General features: G+C 35.7%; 1 protein-coding gene across 1 annotated transcript in view; it reads right to left on the bottom strand.

The window, feature by feature from the left end:
* PLXND1 (plexin D1) overlaps positions 1 to 17,068 on the bottom strand; it is a 164,974-nt gene that overhangs the window by 40,577 nt on the left and 107,329 nt on the right. Inside the window, exons 21-25 of the mRNA XM_081939433.1 lie at positions 10,769 to 10,876; positions 9,219 to 9,331; positions 7,293 to 7,400; positions 6,331 to 6,461; positions 4,011 to 4,209 (exon numbers count right to left, since the gene is read on the bottom strand). Of these exons, the coding sequence (XP_081795559.1) occupies positions 4,011 to 4,209; positions 6,331 to 6,461; positions 7,293 to 7,400; positions 9,219 to 9,331; positions 10,769 to 10,876 (659 nt within the window). The remainder of the gene's footprint in view (positions 1 to 4,010; positions 4,210 to 6,330; positions 6,462 to 7,292; positions 7,401 to 9,218; positions 9,332 to 10,768; positions 10,877 to 17,068) is intronic.

Below are 17,068 nucleotides of genomic sequence, written 5' to 3'. Positions count from 1 at the left end.
AACAAAAGTAGAACACAGCCAGCCATGTTTCCATGATATGATTTTGAACATATACTCACTATTTTCAAGGAAAACATCAGTAATCAGTTTGGTGTTTCTCTGATAGGGAACCAAAGGAATTGTGGAATGAAAACAAATAAGTTGTTAAGGATAAATGTGAAAAGAAACTGTCAAAGATTTTTAAAAAACCACAGAAGCAAGTAACTAGATGACTGAACGCATGGTGGAAATTGCCAAAAAGATAAGCCTAAGCCAGGAAAGACAACAATCTCTTGAAGGAACATAATAAAGAATTCCACAGGCTGTTAGAAGAAACAAGAAGCAGCATTATGACATCTATAAAGATGATGAGAATGGAAACAGACACAGAACTATCTAGAAAGTCTTCCAAAAGATTTCTGAACTCAGATGGATTTTCCAATCTCAAGTTAGCGTGCTACATGATGTTACTGGACAGATAACATCTGATTCAAAAAAGATGGAAGAGTATATGAAATTCTATACAGTACAGATGTCAACACCCAAGATATTTTAGGAAATATTCGATACTTACAAAACCCTCTAATATTACAAGATGAAGTTAGATCAGCACTCTCTGATACATACTCTCACCTCAATTATTCAATCTATATGCTTAAGGGGTGTGGGAAGTGTGTCGTAAAAATATTTTTTCACCACTGACTGTTGTAACTGCAAATGGTTGCCAATTGAAGTACATATGTACACTGAGCTTTAACACAACAAGAACACCAGACAGAAAGATAGCATTGTCTTGTGCTTATCAAAATCAATGCTCTTTCAAACTGTCTAGTTTGCTGGCAGGCTATTTCAGATTCAGCCAATCATATTGCCCTGTAAAATACCAAAAAAATTACTCTATTATCACACCTTCCACAAAGAATCAATGTCTGTGTATAAAATTTGTTTCCCCCCCTTTCTTATAGCTGGGACAATCTCAGATTTAAAAGAAGGGAGGCAGGATGCACAAAGATAGTTCATGTTTTAGATTAATGGTTAGGATTTTAAACTGTATTTCAGTTTCCTACTACAACCTTTTTAATCTTTTATCATTCCTATGTGCTTCAAATACTTCCTTCAAACAACTCTCCTGCCTTCATATGATTATAAAATAAGATCTATGGTATTAAAAATGCTAGTCAAGGCACAATTCTTTCTTCACTTGTACTGGAATTAAAGAATTGAAAGAAAAAGAGGCCTGAAAGCTGCAGATATTAATTTCTTTTATAAGATATCCTACTCAAATCCCATAGGATAAAACTTGATTTCCTTCCAGAAAATTATATACTGTTGCTTTATATCCCCCTTCAGGACATATTAGGCAGTCAGCTTTGGTGGTATCAGATTCCAACAGAGTTCTTTTCTCTCAAGAGAGGTTTCTGCTTTCTTACAATGACTTTATGCAAGATCAGGAGATTTTAGCACCAGAATCTTTTTTAAACCCAACTTGTTTCTTACTTTCCCCCATTCCCAGTTTATTGAATGGCTAATATCAAGCATACAATGGCCTTTTGCACTAAAAACATTGATCTCGGGGTCCCTGAAAACATGGGCAGCCACTTCTTTCAGTGATTATAAGTCCTCTCTGGCTGCTACTTTGTATTATTTTTATTGTTTTTGTTTTTTGTTGTTTTCATTGTGACTTATGTATATTAAGATGGGGGGGGGGTTCTATAAATTTACTAAATAAATTAATACAGGAATAACTTGATTTAAATTTTAGGTTTAGGCCCTCTCTGTCTATAATTAAATAGTATAAATGTTTTCTTTAATGGGGGAATTCTAGATAAATGTATTTATAGTGTTGCTGTTTTGTAATTATGCCACAATCTTCGGTAAAGATAATATAAATGTTTAAACGAAAGAAAGGAAGGAGTCAACATTGTGCACATTAAAATGACAGTCCCGGAAACACTTATTTGAGTGAATTAAGCATTGGCATAGATGAATGATTTACTTTTAACAATCTTTTTTAAAAAGGTACAATATGTTGTATTTTCTTTCCATGTGCGCGCACGCGCACGCGCACAAACACACAAACACACACACACCTCTTTGGAAGGAAGGATAATGCAGAAAGTGATAAAAATACAAGTGATGGAAAAAGATGAAATCAGCCCAAAAAATGTACAAGTGAAAAATTTGTACATATATTTATGCAAATAAAAATTATTTCTCATTTCTGGCAACAATTTTCACCCATCCTCGAACCCGTGTAAACATTTCTTAATATTCTCACACTGTTATGCATTTTTGACTTGATTAGTACTGCATAATAAAATTCAGAGAAATGTAAATATGAAAGGATAACTGAGTACATATTATTCAGATTTTTTAAAAAAAATTCAGGCTGTTTCTTATTAATGAATTTTCCCCAGGAAATCAAAATATGTCTGGCATAATTTAGTGGGAAAAACTTGTAAACGCATTTGTAGAGTATTTACCAAATGAAGGATTCCCGAAATAATTTTATAGGGATTAGAGAAATAGCTGAGGAATCCTTAGTGTATGAAGACAGTGGACAATTAGGGTGAGCATGTTTAAAACTTAAGTTACCTCTGAAAAAGTCTCTGAACTTAATCCTTCAAAGAACACTAAAACTTCAGCATTTCTTGAAAGCTGGTATTTGCTGAGATTATATAGGCAATATTTGTAAATTGAACCCATTACTGAGATTTGCATAAATGATTGCAGTTTACACTTGGATTTATTAGGTTAGCCTGGTTATGGAAACACCAGTTAGTAGTTTTCTAAAAAGCAGACAAAACTTCTTGAAGAGAAATGTGGCCAATGTGACTAGTCTTAATTAAATTATTTTTTTTTACAAAAAATGGAGTGATTCTGAAACAAAATCTGAACAATAAAGAACTGAATATAGAAATTCCTAGCATCATCAATTAGAAACCTTGTTTTGGTGTAGAAAAGCTAATCTTTGCAGCTTAAAGATCTGCTAACTATTAGAATTAAGTTGCCCTACGGAAAGGCCTTTCCTTGGTATGCACATTACTGTTTTAATCACATTACAATGATAAAAGTGATATTCCATGTATTGCAATATATGAATTCCCCTGCAGTGTTGAAACAGTTATTGCTTGTTGAAATCTTTACTCAAATGCTCAAATACATTGTATTTTTAAATTGCCACAGCTGCTTATGTATTAGTTTTTCTTTGGACTTTTAGCAATTTAATAGTTCCTCAGTTTTCTGGGTGGTCCAGGCAGCTCACAAACCCCAAGTCTTCCATGTCCAAAGATGTTGCTGGGAAGGTTGAGTAATAATGACATATCTAACTTATTTTTTGTTGTTGTGGAGTAGTAGAAAACTGTATGAATACAACAACACCTGAATGGAAAACAACTAAAATGCTATGCAAAACTTCCAAATGATATTGATAAATCCTCCAATAGAATCAAGACACAAGTTGACATATCAGACTAATTTAGTACACTATCTTTTCTTGTGATTTGAAGTATCATAATAAGATGATGGAATGGTACCTGTCCTAAATTTAAATTAATCACTTCAGGGTTAAAATTTCTCCAGGACCTACCCTGTTTTCCCAAAAATAAGACCTCCCTGGATAATAAGCCTAATTGGGCTTTTACGTGCATGTGCTAAAATGAGCCCTCCCCCCAAAAGAAGCCATCCCCCAAAATAAGCCTTCCCTGAAAATATTGCAACGCAGCAGCAACCATGAGGTGACCACACTCGCTGCCTCTTGCACCTCAAAAATAATAAGACCTCCCTGAAAATAAGTGCTTATTTCGGTGGTCAACACAGTATTATTATTTTTTTAAGAAAAGAAAGTGATATTTCTTTCTTGTCAGTGTTGACAACACTTGAGTATTAGATAACGTTCTATTAGACAATCAGTATTAAGTGCATAACATGGAAAACTATATATTGCCAGATCTTAAACGTCCAGTCTTTTTATACACAGCCATAAAGATGCCTGCCACAATTAGGGAAGTTTTCACTTCCCAGTTTCTTACTCTGAGGAAGCTGTACATGCAGATAGACATCCAGTTGGTCAGCATCTTCTCAACCACAGATTCTGTCCTTCTCAGCATAAGCTTGGGGTTTTTAGAAGCGGAAGCATCAATGAGATCTACCAAGAGGTCCTTCATGATGCTGGTGTAATACTCCAGTTTCCCATGCAATGCAACAGTAAGCAAGGAGGCCAAATTGCATCTGAAGAAAGAGTTAATGAATAATAACGGAGACTGATAATACCACATGTGATTCATCAATCAACATGAACAGAAATTAAAACCATGGTAACCTTCCAAATTGCTTTCACAAAGCTCCTCAAAAGTGTTGATGTTTCAAGCCATATGTATCACAGCTGTGCATAATCACATTGTATTATGCCACCCTTTGACAGAAATGGATGCCAATCGTTACAAAAAAAGGGATAATAATAGAGAAGGTTAACACCTGCAAGTTGAGCTACAGCACGGCAATGTTTTTAAAGCAAGACAAGAACAGCAGGAGCATTTGATTTCTAAAGAAAGATATATTTCATTGCAGATACAGCCCTTGAGAGTCCTGGCTACTTGTTCAGATCTACATTAAGAATAAAAATGGAAATGGTTCAGGGAATGGTCCTTCTACTTAGCTCCTTTCAATTTTCTTTCTATTTTTTTAGTATAAGGTAATATAACCACACCATCTGTCATTCAGCCATTTCTAAATTTGAGCATCTATGAGAAATTTTCTGTACTATCAATTTTCCATGTGGTTCAAAATCTGAGCATCTGTGATGCGATGGGTATTGAATGGTTCATCTCACAAAAGTTGGCAAGCCATCTATGCTCAACTTGTTGCCATTAAGGCTGCTCCCCAAAGGTGTGTTTAAAAGTTAGCAAGGCAAGGCAAACTAACACTCACACTTTTTCCCATTTCACAGATTGCAGGGGCATTAGGGTAAAAAGGCCAAAAGGTTGATGTGGGATATAGACTGCCAAAGTTCTCTGTGGAATAACAAGAGAACTAGAGATTGCCCACAAATACCCTGGGCTGCTGATTTTTGTGAGTAACTGATAGAAATAGATATTTATGCAGCCTCTTGTGATCACCTGGGAGTTGTGGGTTCCATCAAGCTGTAAATCAGCCTTTTATGGCCTCAGGGTTCAACCAAACTTAATATTTTCAATCACTTTTTGATTCTTTAAGACTGAAATCCTTTGGAACCACAAATCTGTCACAAACCTGGTTGAGGTTCTCTTCAATTCGTTTAAAAAGGAAGAAAACTACATGCGTCTGGCTTTGTAAGTCCTTTTTTTTTTTTGCCTTTGCAATTTTCTGTAATCTACAGAAAAAAATATGATTTTAGAATTGCTTTTGGAAAGTTTTTAAATGCTATGGCTTTGTGATTAGATTTAAGGAAAGATTTGAAGTTAATTAGAAAGATGCTCTTGGGTAGGAAAAAAAAATCTGTCTTGTTTACATTTCAAACTCAAAACAGGATTTTGAAGGTCAATTACTATAGAAAAAAATGGCTACTTTAAATGAAACATTTGGTCTGTGAAGTGCTTGAGCTTTTTAACGCTTTACTTCAGTTCTTACTGAAGTTGAACAAATTTCTCTGCAGATTACCAAAATGGACTTTAAAATGGAATTCAAAATTACATCCCAATTTTACAAAGATTTTTACGATGATTGTTAAGTGAATCACACAGTCCTAAGTTTGATTCCCAAATGGATCTTTTTTGCCATAAATCACCCCCCCCCCCCCCAAAAAAGGACTGCAAATTGTAGTCACGATTGTGGGACACTGCAACGAATTGAAATATAAATCTTTTGCCAAACACCTGAAATGCAGTCATGCAACATGTGTGTGTGTGTGTGTGTGTGTGTTTGTGTGTGTGTGTGTGTGTGTGTGTGTGTGTGTGTGTGTGAGAGAGAGAGAGAGAGAGAGAGAGAGAGAGAGAGGTTTTATGATGGCTAGAAGGATTTTATAGGCTGTAAATGACTCTTTTGGAGGCTTTTGTAACTCAGGACAATCACTAATCAACTGGTTATACGTTGAGGATTATCTGTATAGTTACAAAGACTTTTGTTATCTAAGGTTCATAATTTAGGACTATATTCCAGTTTATTAATAATTAAATAAACCATTTTTCTATAAGCACAAATAATAGGTTCAAAAAACAGTACAGAAAACATAGAAAAAAACATTCTATTATTCAGAAAGTATTTTCAATGAGAAAAAAACAGGGTAGACTCATCTAATTTTTCAGAATAACAGCTGTAGCCACCTTGAATTAAGTCTGTGCTATGTCACATTAGTTTAAGATTTCAAAGTCATACCTGTCTCGTACAGCAAAATCCTTTTGCTGCTCAAGAGCATGGACAAACACAATGAGAAAGTGCTTGTTGTTAAGTAAGGTGGAGAACAATGCAATTCCTTCTTCCATATTTGGTCTACAGTTTTCAGGAATCTAAGGAAAAATCAGCAATCTGTATGAGAACTGAATGCTTCATATTTTTCTTTTATCACATAAGTACAAAATAAACCTGCCAATAACCACACTGAAACTAATATTAAGACATACCACCCTAGTATGCAAACAAAGGAAATTAATATTGAATTTTCATATTATGAACTTAATTAATCAGATCCCTATATTATCTGATTTTTAAACTAGATGTTTGAACTCTATCATGTCAAAGCTCTTCCAATTGAGTCAGAACCTTTTAACGGTAAATTTAATAGGGATTTCATTACGATTTGTACAAAAAGTAGACTATTTCTGACTTTACCTTAAAGAAAAGAAAGCAGCAATAGAATTCTCTGCATTGCACTCACATACTTTTTTTAAAAAAAAACTTGAATCACTAAGCACTATTTTTAGAGTAATGGAAGTAGTAATCATGTGGGCTTATATCAGACTGAATTCTTGAGCTAAAATGAATTATTTTAGACATTATGGACAAGTAATGCAGATGTAAAGAATGGAAATACATCAGTGATATTAACTAATCTCTTCAGGAATATGTCAAACACTGAATATACGGTAGTTATAGTTACACTAGAGCATGCATTTTCATAACATTTAATATGTTCAAATTCTGTATAAGTCATAAAAAGATTTCATCAGTTTTTTCTATTTCCTTAAGAAGAAACTTTACTAGCTACTCTACTTTTTCTTTTCCGCTATCCTAAATATATCATATTCTTAAGCACTCATAATAAAATGGTGAACTGATGTAGTATTATATAATATAGTACAGTATAATAGTTAGGCTGGATTGATCAAAGAACTACATACTTTCCATTCCCCCAACAATAGTGGGTGAGTTTCTTGGATTTGAGACCCCATCTGGGAATTGAGGTGCTGGGAAGGCAGTATGTAGCGCTCCTCATAGAGAGAAGAACACTAGAAAAAATAAACAGAGGAAGCAAGAATTTTGAATGTAGCAAAAAAAGAGGCATAGTTTAATTCTTCATGTCTTTGCTAAATTGTACATTAATAAAGCATTACTGTTTGACAGCTATAAGGAGATATCATGACATGAGACCACTAAAAAAAATAGCAATAGCAAAGCACTTAATTTTACCGACCTCTGAAGGATGGAAGGCTGAATCAACTTGTGCTAGTCAGGATCAAACTCCAGGCTGTATGCAGAGTTAGCCTGCAATACTGAATTATAACTACCACCAGGGCTATTTATATCAGTTTATAAATAACTTTATATGCCTTATGGAACCTTTAAACCCCTGGCTGCAGATTTCTGAATGAACAAACAGAACAACTTTTGACAAACCATGTTTTGAAAAAACAAAGTTCTCACAATACAGAGATCATGAACTCAATGGTCCAACATTCAGGTTTCCCCAGCAAAGAGAGAATCTACAAACAGTGGCTATGGGATATCTGCACTATTGTACATTAAAAAAGAGTAAAAGAATAGAACTGATTTATTCCCCTACACTTGTAGAATTGCCTAACATTTGAGTCACCTGGAGGGAAAAATACTTTTGAGTTTGCATTCAGAATACCTTTGGATCAGTGGTGGGTTACAATTTTTTTTAGAACCTCTTCTGTAGGTGTGGCCTGCTTTGTGGGAGTGGCTTGCCAGCCATGTGACTGAGTGGGAGTGGCTTGGCAGTCATGTGACTGGGTGGGCATGGCCAACTTGTAAAATGTGGTGAAACTCACTTAACAACGCTCTCGCTTAGCAACCAAAATGTTGGCTCAGAAACTCTGGCATTTGAAGCACGCAAGTCTTAAAGCTGTCACGTTACAAGACTTTTGCACCCCTTACCCTTTAGAAAAACCCCCCCCAGGGGTGTTCAAACCTTACAGTTTTAAGACTTGTGGACTTCAACTCCCAGAATTCCTCCTTCAATCATGTTGGCTCAGGAACTCTGGCATTGAAGTATGGAAGTCTTAAAGCTGTCAAGTTACAAGACCCTTGTACCCTTAACCCTTTAGAAAAAACCCTCCAGGAATGTTCAAACTTGACAGCTTTAAGACTTTAAGGTTTAGATAGGACTCTTAGAGGTGGGGGGGGCGATTGGTGAGCCAGCCAATCAGTGACCGGCGGGGCGGGGCAAGCGTGCTGCAGACGGGCGGGGGGGGAGCTGGAACCGGTTCTAAACGGCATGGTAGATTTGTGGAACCTCTTCTATAGAAGAGGTTAGAACTGGCAGGAACCCACCCGTGCTTTGGATATAATGTAGTTGCTTATATTTTATTTGCTTTCATTTATTCTGCTTCTAAAATTAAAGTTGCCAAAAATGTGTGGGGAAACAACTGGTCTTTAAAGGGGGAATAGAGAAGTCCCACCAAAAGATATAAGCCTACAGTTTCTCACAGATTTCCATTTATAAAGAAGTGTTCATCAGATACTTGTCATACATTTTACTAATTTTCTAAAGCTAAAAGTGGTAAAAAGTCTGCTTTGTGAAAAATTAATATACTTTTGTGTGTGCTGTGTATCAGAATGATACATATTTATAGCATTCACACCCCTAATGACTGACAGCTTGACAAAAACCGAAACATATATGCATAAATACATAGAGCTAAAAATCATCAAAAATGGCAATTTATAATGTATGGTTAGAATTTTAAAACTTGTTTATAATTTGAAAATAAGGATTTGCAAGCTGTACGCTACTCAGAATGAGCTAAATAAAGTGGCATATAAGACCTATACATAAATAATAGTAGTATGCTACTTTGTCTTACTTTGGGAAAGAAAGTGCGAGTCACAAAGTATTTATATTCAAGAAATGGAATTCCTTGGCTGCGATTTAACTCCTTGGTAAGATCTGTCATATCTGTCTGAAGTTCAGCAAAACCTGATTGAAGGAAACCATAATGAAGAGAATAAGCCATTTTCATTTCAATGTATAACTTGTTCTGAATAAACCAACAGTGTATTATTCTACCAAATCTGTAGCAAATTTTTCATATTAATTATCTCACAAACAAAATCCCTTTATACTAGGCAGATTAATGGGCTAAGACTTTTTTTAATGGTTTTCTGCAGCCAATAATATGCAATGCTAGTTTAACTCTTTTTATCAGTGGATAAATTTTCCACAATCAGTAACTAAAGTTTAAGTCATACAAAAGATAGCCAGCATTGGCTTTACTATGATTGTTCTGGAAAATACCCAATAAAGATAAAGATAAATATTCTTTTGATTGTTGATCAATTTATAATGCCAATGAACAAATTTTTCAATTTAGGCTGTGCCTTATCCATTCAAAATAGCCAAACTCAAGTTCACAAATATAGCCAGCTGAATAGAAATTTTGAGGATATACAGTTTCAGTTTATCTTCTCTCAAAATAATTCAGTTTCACACTTTCCAAGGAAAACTGCAATTTACAGTTTTCCAAACATCTGATTTCGGTCAGAAGACTAAATGTCATAGGTGTCTGTTTTAGATCAGCTAACTTTCTGCAATTTATTTATTTGTTAAATTTATTTGTTTTCTATCCCACTATGGGATTACTCTAAAAGGAAAAAATTTCCATTTTCCAGTTGTGTCTGACTCTAAGGGTGTGGGGGGGAAACTCATCTCTGTTTCTTAGCTGAGGGAACCAGCATTGTCTGAAGACATTTCCATTGGCTATGTGATCATCATGACTGTACGCCGAGGTACATGCTATGATGTTACCTTCCCACTTAAGTGATTCCTCTACTCGCATTTGCATGCTTTTGAATTGCTAATTGGCTAGGAGGTGGGGTAAGTAGTGGGAGCACAGTACTCGGGTCTCAAAACCTGGGTTGTCAGCTTTTCAGAACATAACGAGAATACATCAAAGTGATAACCAAAAAGATGGATGGAGGGCAGAGAGCAAGGGGGGGAGGAGAGGTGTAGTTTGCCATCAAACCACCAACCATCTCCAGTGTGGAACTCCCCCATTTAATCCCAGCCAAAAGGTAGACCCAAGTCTTCAGGCTCTCGCGGAAGGATAGGAGGGTGCAGGCAGATCTTACCTTAGAGGTAAGATGTTCCAAAGGGCGGGTGCAGCAGGAGAGAAGGCAGTTCTTCTGGATCCTGATAGTTGGAGTTCTTTGACTGATGGGATCCAAAGTAGGCCTTCCCTGCTGGCCCGAATAGAATGGGGTTGTCCTAGTAGGATGACCTACACTATTAAGGGCTTTAAAGGTCATAACCCAGACCTAAATTATCATATACATAAGTTTTCTTTTGAGTGTTCCAGAAGATAAAGTTCTTTGATGACAATGGACTCTTCCATTCTGCCCACGTACAGACACTTACCTTTACGGATTTCTTCCCGAATCTGGGACTCCATCTCTTCCATCTGCAGCAGAGTTTTTTGCCAGTAACGCTCTGCCCGTCGGCTTTTGGTGCAAAACACAAATAGTGCTGGAATACAAAATGGGAAAAAGTGACCCCAAAACCAAAATAACGACTGAATATTTTGTATTAAACTAGTACTGGATTTATGATTATTTGTCACGAAAAAGTAGGCATAATATAATCTACTATTCCAGAAATTATAATAACTGCTGCTATAATAGCTTTCCAATCAATTGAAAAGATAAACAATGATCAGAGCTGGGGTCGAGATTTAGTCCATTGAGTTGTGTATCAAAAGATGTTTCCAGAGGATTAGGAAATTCAATTGTTCCTCCTGTAGAAGACACCAGTTGTGATATTTTAGAAAATACCAAACACCAGAGGAATATACCTGCATTTAGATGGCAATATGTATTAAATGTATTAAATATTAGCTGAATATTTGTAAAAATATTAGCTGAAATAAAGCTAAACTCTTCCCTGGAAGCACTAGTAGTGAAACTAGATTTTAAACATTTTGGACATATACTTTAGTGTGAAAGCAGGAATAATAAATAATACATTCTTTTTAATTGGAGAAATTAAAGACAATTGAAAAACAAGGCTTTCAGAAGAGCAGGTGGCTAGATACTATCACTGATGACACAAGCAATAGCTTATAGCAAGCAATTACTGATAGGCCATCCTGGAGAAACTATGTCTAATGGATCAAAAAGTTTCAGAAAAGACTGAATGACAACAATGTTGGGTGTATCACCCATTAAATTTAACCCATTTAATTTACATAATAAACCACTGAATTATGAAGTACATGGATAATCCATGCATCTGCAAATATTAAATGTGTCATTTATTTATTATTTTGTTATTATTTAGATCTCCAAATGCCATAAAAGAAAATATTAAAATAAAATCAAAAGCTACAGCTTTAATAAAATGAATGAAAGTAATTTTTTACAAAAAAAAAAAAGCCTAAAAAGACTTGAAAAAGAAGAAGGTGTTTGCTTAATAGTAGATAACCTCTCATTGAATCCCAACTGAGTATCTCTTGCAAGAGCATTCCAAACTGGTCACCGGGATTGAAAAGTTCTCTCTCTGTTATTCACTAACAAATCAGATAATAAGGAACTAAGATAAGTTCTGGGAAGCAGTTCAAAACCTGAGAGCTATAAATGAAATAGGTGTTTTTCCCAAGAACTTTCCACCAAGCTTGAAGGGACTTTAAACAATGTACTATGTATTTGAAATGAATCTCAAAACAACAGAAAATCTTGCATCAATTAAGAGGTATCTTATTGTGTGCAATCCAAATTGCTGCATTTTTTAAATGTATTAGCATTTAGTTTATTAAATCTCTAAACAGTCAAAGACAGAATGGCGTACTGTGCTAAAAAAACATAATGCCAAACTATAAGGTAAAGGTAAAGGTTCCCCTCACACATATGTGCTAGTCGTTCCCAACTCTAGGGGGCAGTGCTCATCTTCGTTTCAAAGTTGAAGAGCAAGCGTTGTCCGAAGATGTCTCCGTGGGCATGTGGCTGGCATGACTAAATGCCAAAGGCACACAGAACGCTGTTACCTTCTCTCCAAAGGTGGTTCCTATTTTTCTACTTGCATTTTTACGTGCTTTCAAACTGCTAGGTTGGCAGAAGCTGGGACAAGTAACAGGAGTGCTCTCTGTTACGCTGCACTAGGGATTCGAACCGCCGACTTTTCTGATCGACAAGCTCAGCATCTTAACCACTGAGCCACCGCATCCCAAACTATACTTTAGCACAAAAGTAGGCAACTTATCTACTTTATCATCCTGAAACAAAATCTACAACTGGTCTATTAAGGACCTTTGTGAAGGATCCTATCAGTTGTATTTCAATACCATCTGAAACCATACAGAGGCTCCCTAGCCTAGCACTACCAGCATAAATTTAAATGCTACTTCTTCCTTTCTTCTCTTAGAATGAGAGTGGAAACTTCTGCTACCATTTTCAACTAATTATGAATGGTCTTTCCGAACCAAGGCAAATAGTTAGGTCTGGTATACTGAAACAAGCACTACTTGCAAACAAGAATTAAAGATAAGAAAATATCCTTAATTTTGGAAAACACTGGAAGTCTTTAAGAAGAAGTTGGATAGCCATTTAAGAAGATGTTGGATAGCCATTTGTCTGAAACAGTATAGGGTTTCCTGCCTAGGCAGGGGGTTGGACTAGAAGACCTCCAAGGTCCCTTCCAACTCTGCAATTGTATTGTATTGTAATATAAAGAAAATATAAGATTAAATATATGCTTCCTTGAGTCAAGTTGGACTCCTGGTTACTATATGTTTACACACATGTTGTTTACGTACATCATTATAGAAACAGTGCTTTCTTCTGAGATATTTTTCAATCTTACTAATGCACTTGAAATTTCCTAGTGAATGTTAAAGACGATTTCTCATTCAAACATTAAAAAAAAAGTGTATGACAGTGGAAGTGTATGACAGTGGAAACTAATATTTACTATCACCTCCTTGCAATCAGAACGGAGAGAGGAAAAGAAGATTACATGAATCTACTGCTTATACTCTTTATGTTACATGTAAATTGATCTAATGACTGTGAACATCTGATAAAACCTCTCAGAACCTATCTTTGTATTAATTCTGGCACAATATTAACTATTTTGGCATAGAAAAAATATTAACATTATAATCAGGCTCATTAATATGTAGCCTGCAGCAAAACTTGGCAGAATTTAACAGCACTATGCAAGACAAATTTATGCCCAGAATGAATGACTAAAAACAATGAAATGAGAAAGTTAAACATAATTTTAATTAGCGGATTATTATTTAGTAAAAATACAATAAAAAATAAATTGTATTTATATTTGCTTAACAAATTTCTATAAGTTTTATGAATAGCTTTGGTTCGTGGGGCAGAAAAGCAAGTTATAAACTGAATAAACAGAGATAATAATATTAATTGTATATAATTAAATTAAAACCACTAGAAATCATAATTGTACAATAGCTATCATATTAAGTGTATGTGTGGATTTTATATAAGGAATGACTGAAAACTGATCCGTTTAATAGATTTAAATCTGTGTAATGTAATATATCTGATGGTAGCTTTGTACCAAGAAATAAAAGCTTTCTCTTACAACCTTGCAATATATAGTATATACTTCCAAGTCAGTTGGATACAGGAAACAGTATACAGGCAGTTCTCGACCTATGGCCATTTGGTCAGCAATCGTTATGAAAAGATATATAAAAGTTATGCTGAACAAACGGTGACTACAATCAGTCCTTGGAGCTCTGGCTGTCCCAACCCACTTGTCAAGTCATGTGATTGTGATCTGGATGCTTAGCAACCTGTTTGTACTTGTGACCGATTGCCAACTGCCCCAGGATCACACGATTGACATTTGCAATCTTTTCTGCTGGTTTCCCTTAAGAGTCTGGGTAACTTTGAGTGCTAGTCACACTCTCTCAGCCTCAGAAAGAGACCAGGGCAAACAACATCAATTGCCAAGAAAACTGTCAGACAGGGACCTGTCTGTACAGTCACTAGTAGTCAACACTGATTCACAGTCACCAAATGAATACATTTTTTAAAAAAATGATTAAAAAGCATAAATTAACAAATGATATGGAAGAAAAGCAGATGTCACTCTTAAAGTAGAAGAAAAGGGGAAAATATAGCCGATCTGAATAAAGGAGAAATGATCTCATGAAGTGGACTTAAACGAGTAGAAACCATGAAGCACATTATACAAAGGCAATTTTAAATATGAATAAAAGGGATAAAATTTATGACAAAAAGTATAAATTGATATGATTTAGGAGATGCTTGCACCTTAAAAGTAGGCATCTCTAGATTGATGATAGGTGTATGTTATGCTCCATTGAGTGGCAGTGTTGGAAGAACCAAAGATAATTTAGGGGAAAACAGAGATTGTTTGTTTGTTTGCCATTCATTCATTCATTCAAATTATATGCTGTCCATCGCATTCTGGAGGCGATTCTAGGCAGTTTACAATAATTAAAAACAATGAAAAATATTAAAGGAATAAATATTAATATTAATTTAGTTATGTTTTGATTGTGCTTAAATGATTCAGAGCATAAAAAGATCTCTGTTTTTCCATAACTTATAAATGGCAAAGAATTAATGGGAATATATCTAAAAGCATGATTGATTTGGTTTTAGTGAGTGTTAAGATGTTAATGAGATGGAAGTTCTGATTGAAGGAAAGGCCAATTTGGAAGTGTTAAGGTAGTTCATAGGAAGAAAAATAATGAGAAAAAAGAAAATTAAAAACAAGAATGAAATTATTGAGGGAAAATACATATCCTGCTTGAAAAAGGGAAAGGATTATAAAATTGATTAATCTCCTAAAAGAATGAACAAAAAGTGAACCCAAGGAAAGATGATGTGGATATTGCTTGGATGAATGAAAAATTCTCTGTTATGGAATGCACTGAAAAGTCTAGAACTGCATAAAAGAAAGTTTGGAAAAGGATGTCTGGTCAAATGATAACATAAGTAGCTGTGGAGAAGAATAAATACATATAAATAATGTATATACAGGAACAATGCTGCAAAAACGAGCATGGTAGAAAAACTTTATATAATGGCCAGGTTGACAAAAAGAATGTTAAAAAGTGTAAGGAATGATAAGGTTATAGAAAAAGAGAAAATTAAATGATTCTGACATGAATACAATTTGTTTTGCAAAGGGATGAAAAGGCTAAACAAGGAGCCTCCAGCAGAATGGATGTTATTAAGAATTAAAAGTGAGAATTAAACGTTAGTGAGCCAAGGAACATTTTAGACATTTTATCTGAATGATAATGATATGTTAATGAGTGGAATTAATGAAACACTAAAGTTCAAAAAAATTGATGAAAATGAAATCATATATGCTATGGGAATGTTTTTCAAAAATAATGCTGCAGGTATAAATTCAAATGTTACAGGACAATTGATTATTAAACTTGCCTAAGAAGGCATATAATAGAATCCTGATGAAGACATTCAGATAACCAAAATTTGGGAAGTGTGCAAACTAGATTTTTGCTCTTTAGCAGAAATGTATGCTTGATAGTTTATTGTATGTTTGTTGATCTAGAGCCGTGATGGCGAACCTATGGCACGCGTGCCACAAGTGGCACGCGGAGCCATTTGTCAGAGCACGCGAGGCGCTGCCCTGTCAGCTGGCCAGCGTGCATGCACGTGCTGGCCAGCTGAGTTCACCTTTTTAAAAGCTATTTTTTGCCTTCCCCAGGCTCCAGAGGCTTTATAGGAGCCTGGGGAGGGCGAAAAGAGCCTCGCCCACCCCCCCGGGTTTGCTCGGAGGGTAGTTTTAAGCGTTCCGAAGGCTTCAGGGACCGTCCCTTCCCTGATGCCTTCGGAGCGCTTAAAACTACCCTCTGAGCAACCCGGAAGTCAGTTCCAGTTTGCTCGGAGGATGGTTTTAAGTGCTCCGAAGGCTTCAGGGACGGTCCCTGAAGCCTCCGGGGGGTCGGGGGAGGCTCTTTTCACCCTCCCCAGGCTCCTATAAAGCCCCTGGAGCCTGGGGAGGGCGAAAAAAAAGCATGTACAAATGTGGGGGTTGCGCGTTGTGCGCGCATGCGCACTGGGGGGGTTGCGCGTTGCATTATGGGTGCGGCACGCCCGCACTCAATCCCCCTGCGTTCCCCCCACTTATGGCACGCGAGCCAAAAAAGGTTCGCCATCACTGATCTAGAGAAAGCATATGATAAAGCAAAGGAACTTGATTGATAATGACTTTTTCTGCAATTATAGAGTTAAAGTTTGGTTGTTGAATGCGTAGATTGTAGATGACAGAAATAATGCAAGTGATAGATGATAGAAATAATGCATATATCAAACTAAATGAATTTGTGTACCTAGGCATAATGTTTCCTAAAGATGGGGAAATGGTTGAAAAAATATTAAGATGTATAAATTATAGTAGAAAAGGGATAGATAATATATGATATCTTTGAGAAACGAATATTTACTGGAAGAAGTAAAAATGGTTGTGTATCAGATTGTGGCTCTATTCACTTTGTTATATGGAAATTAGAATTGGATATGTCAGGAGGAACATAAAAGTTGAATTATAACCAGAATAAGGCAACAGGTGTGGTGAAATGAGAAGAGTCAAGAATGAATGGGTGTTGAATGAATATGGAATGAATAAACAGCGAGAGATGAATGTTAAGATAGTCTGGTGATAGAAAGAAAATGAAGACTGTATTGG

Source organism: Natrix helvetica (genome assembly GCF_964273705.1).
Source record: "Natrix helvetica genome assembly, chromosome: 1".
Lineage (NCBI taxonomy): Eukaryota > Metazoa > Chordata > Lepidosauria > Squamata > Natricidae > Natrix > Natrix helvetica.
The sequence above is the reverse complement of the archived record's forward strand: the minus strand, read 5'-3'. Positions and strand labels throughout refer to the sequence as shown.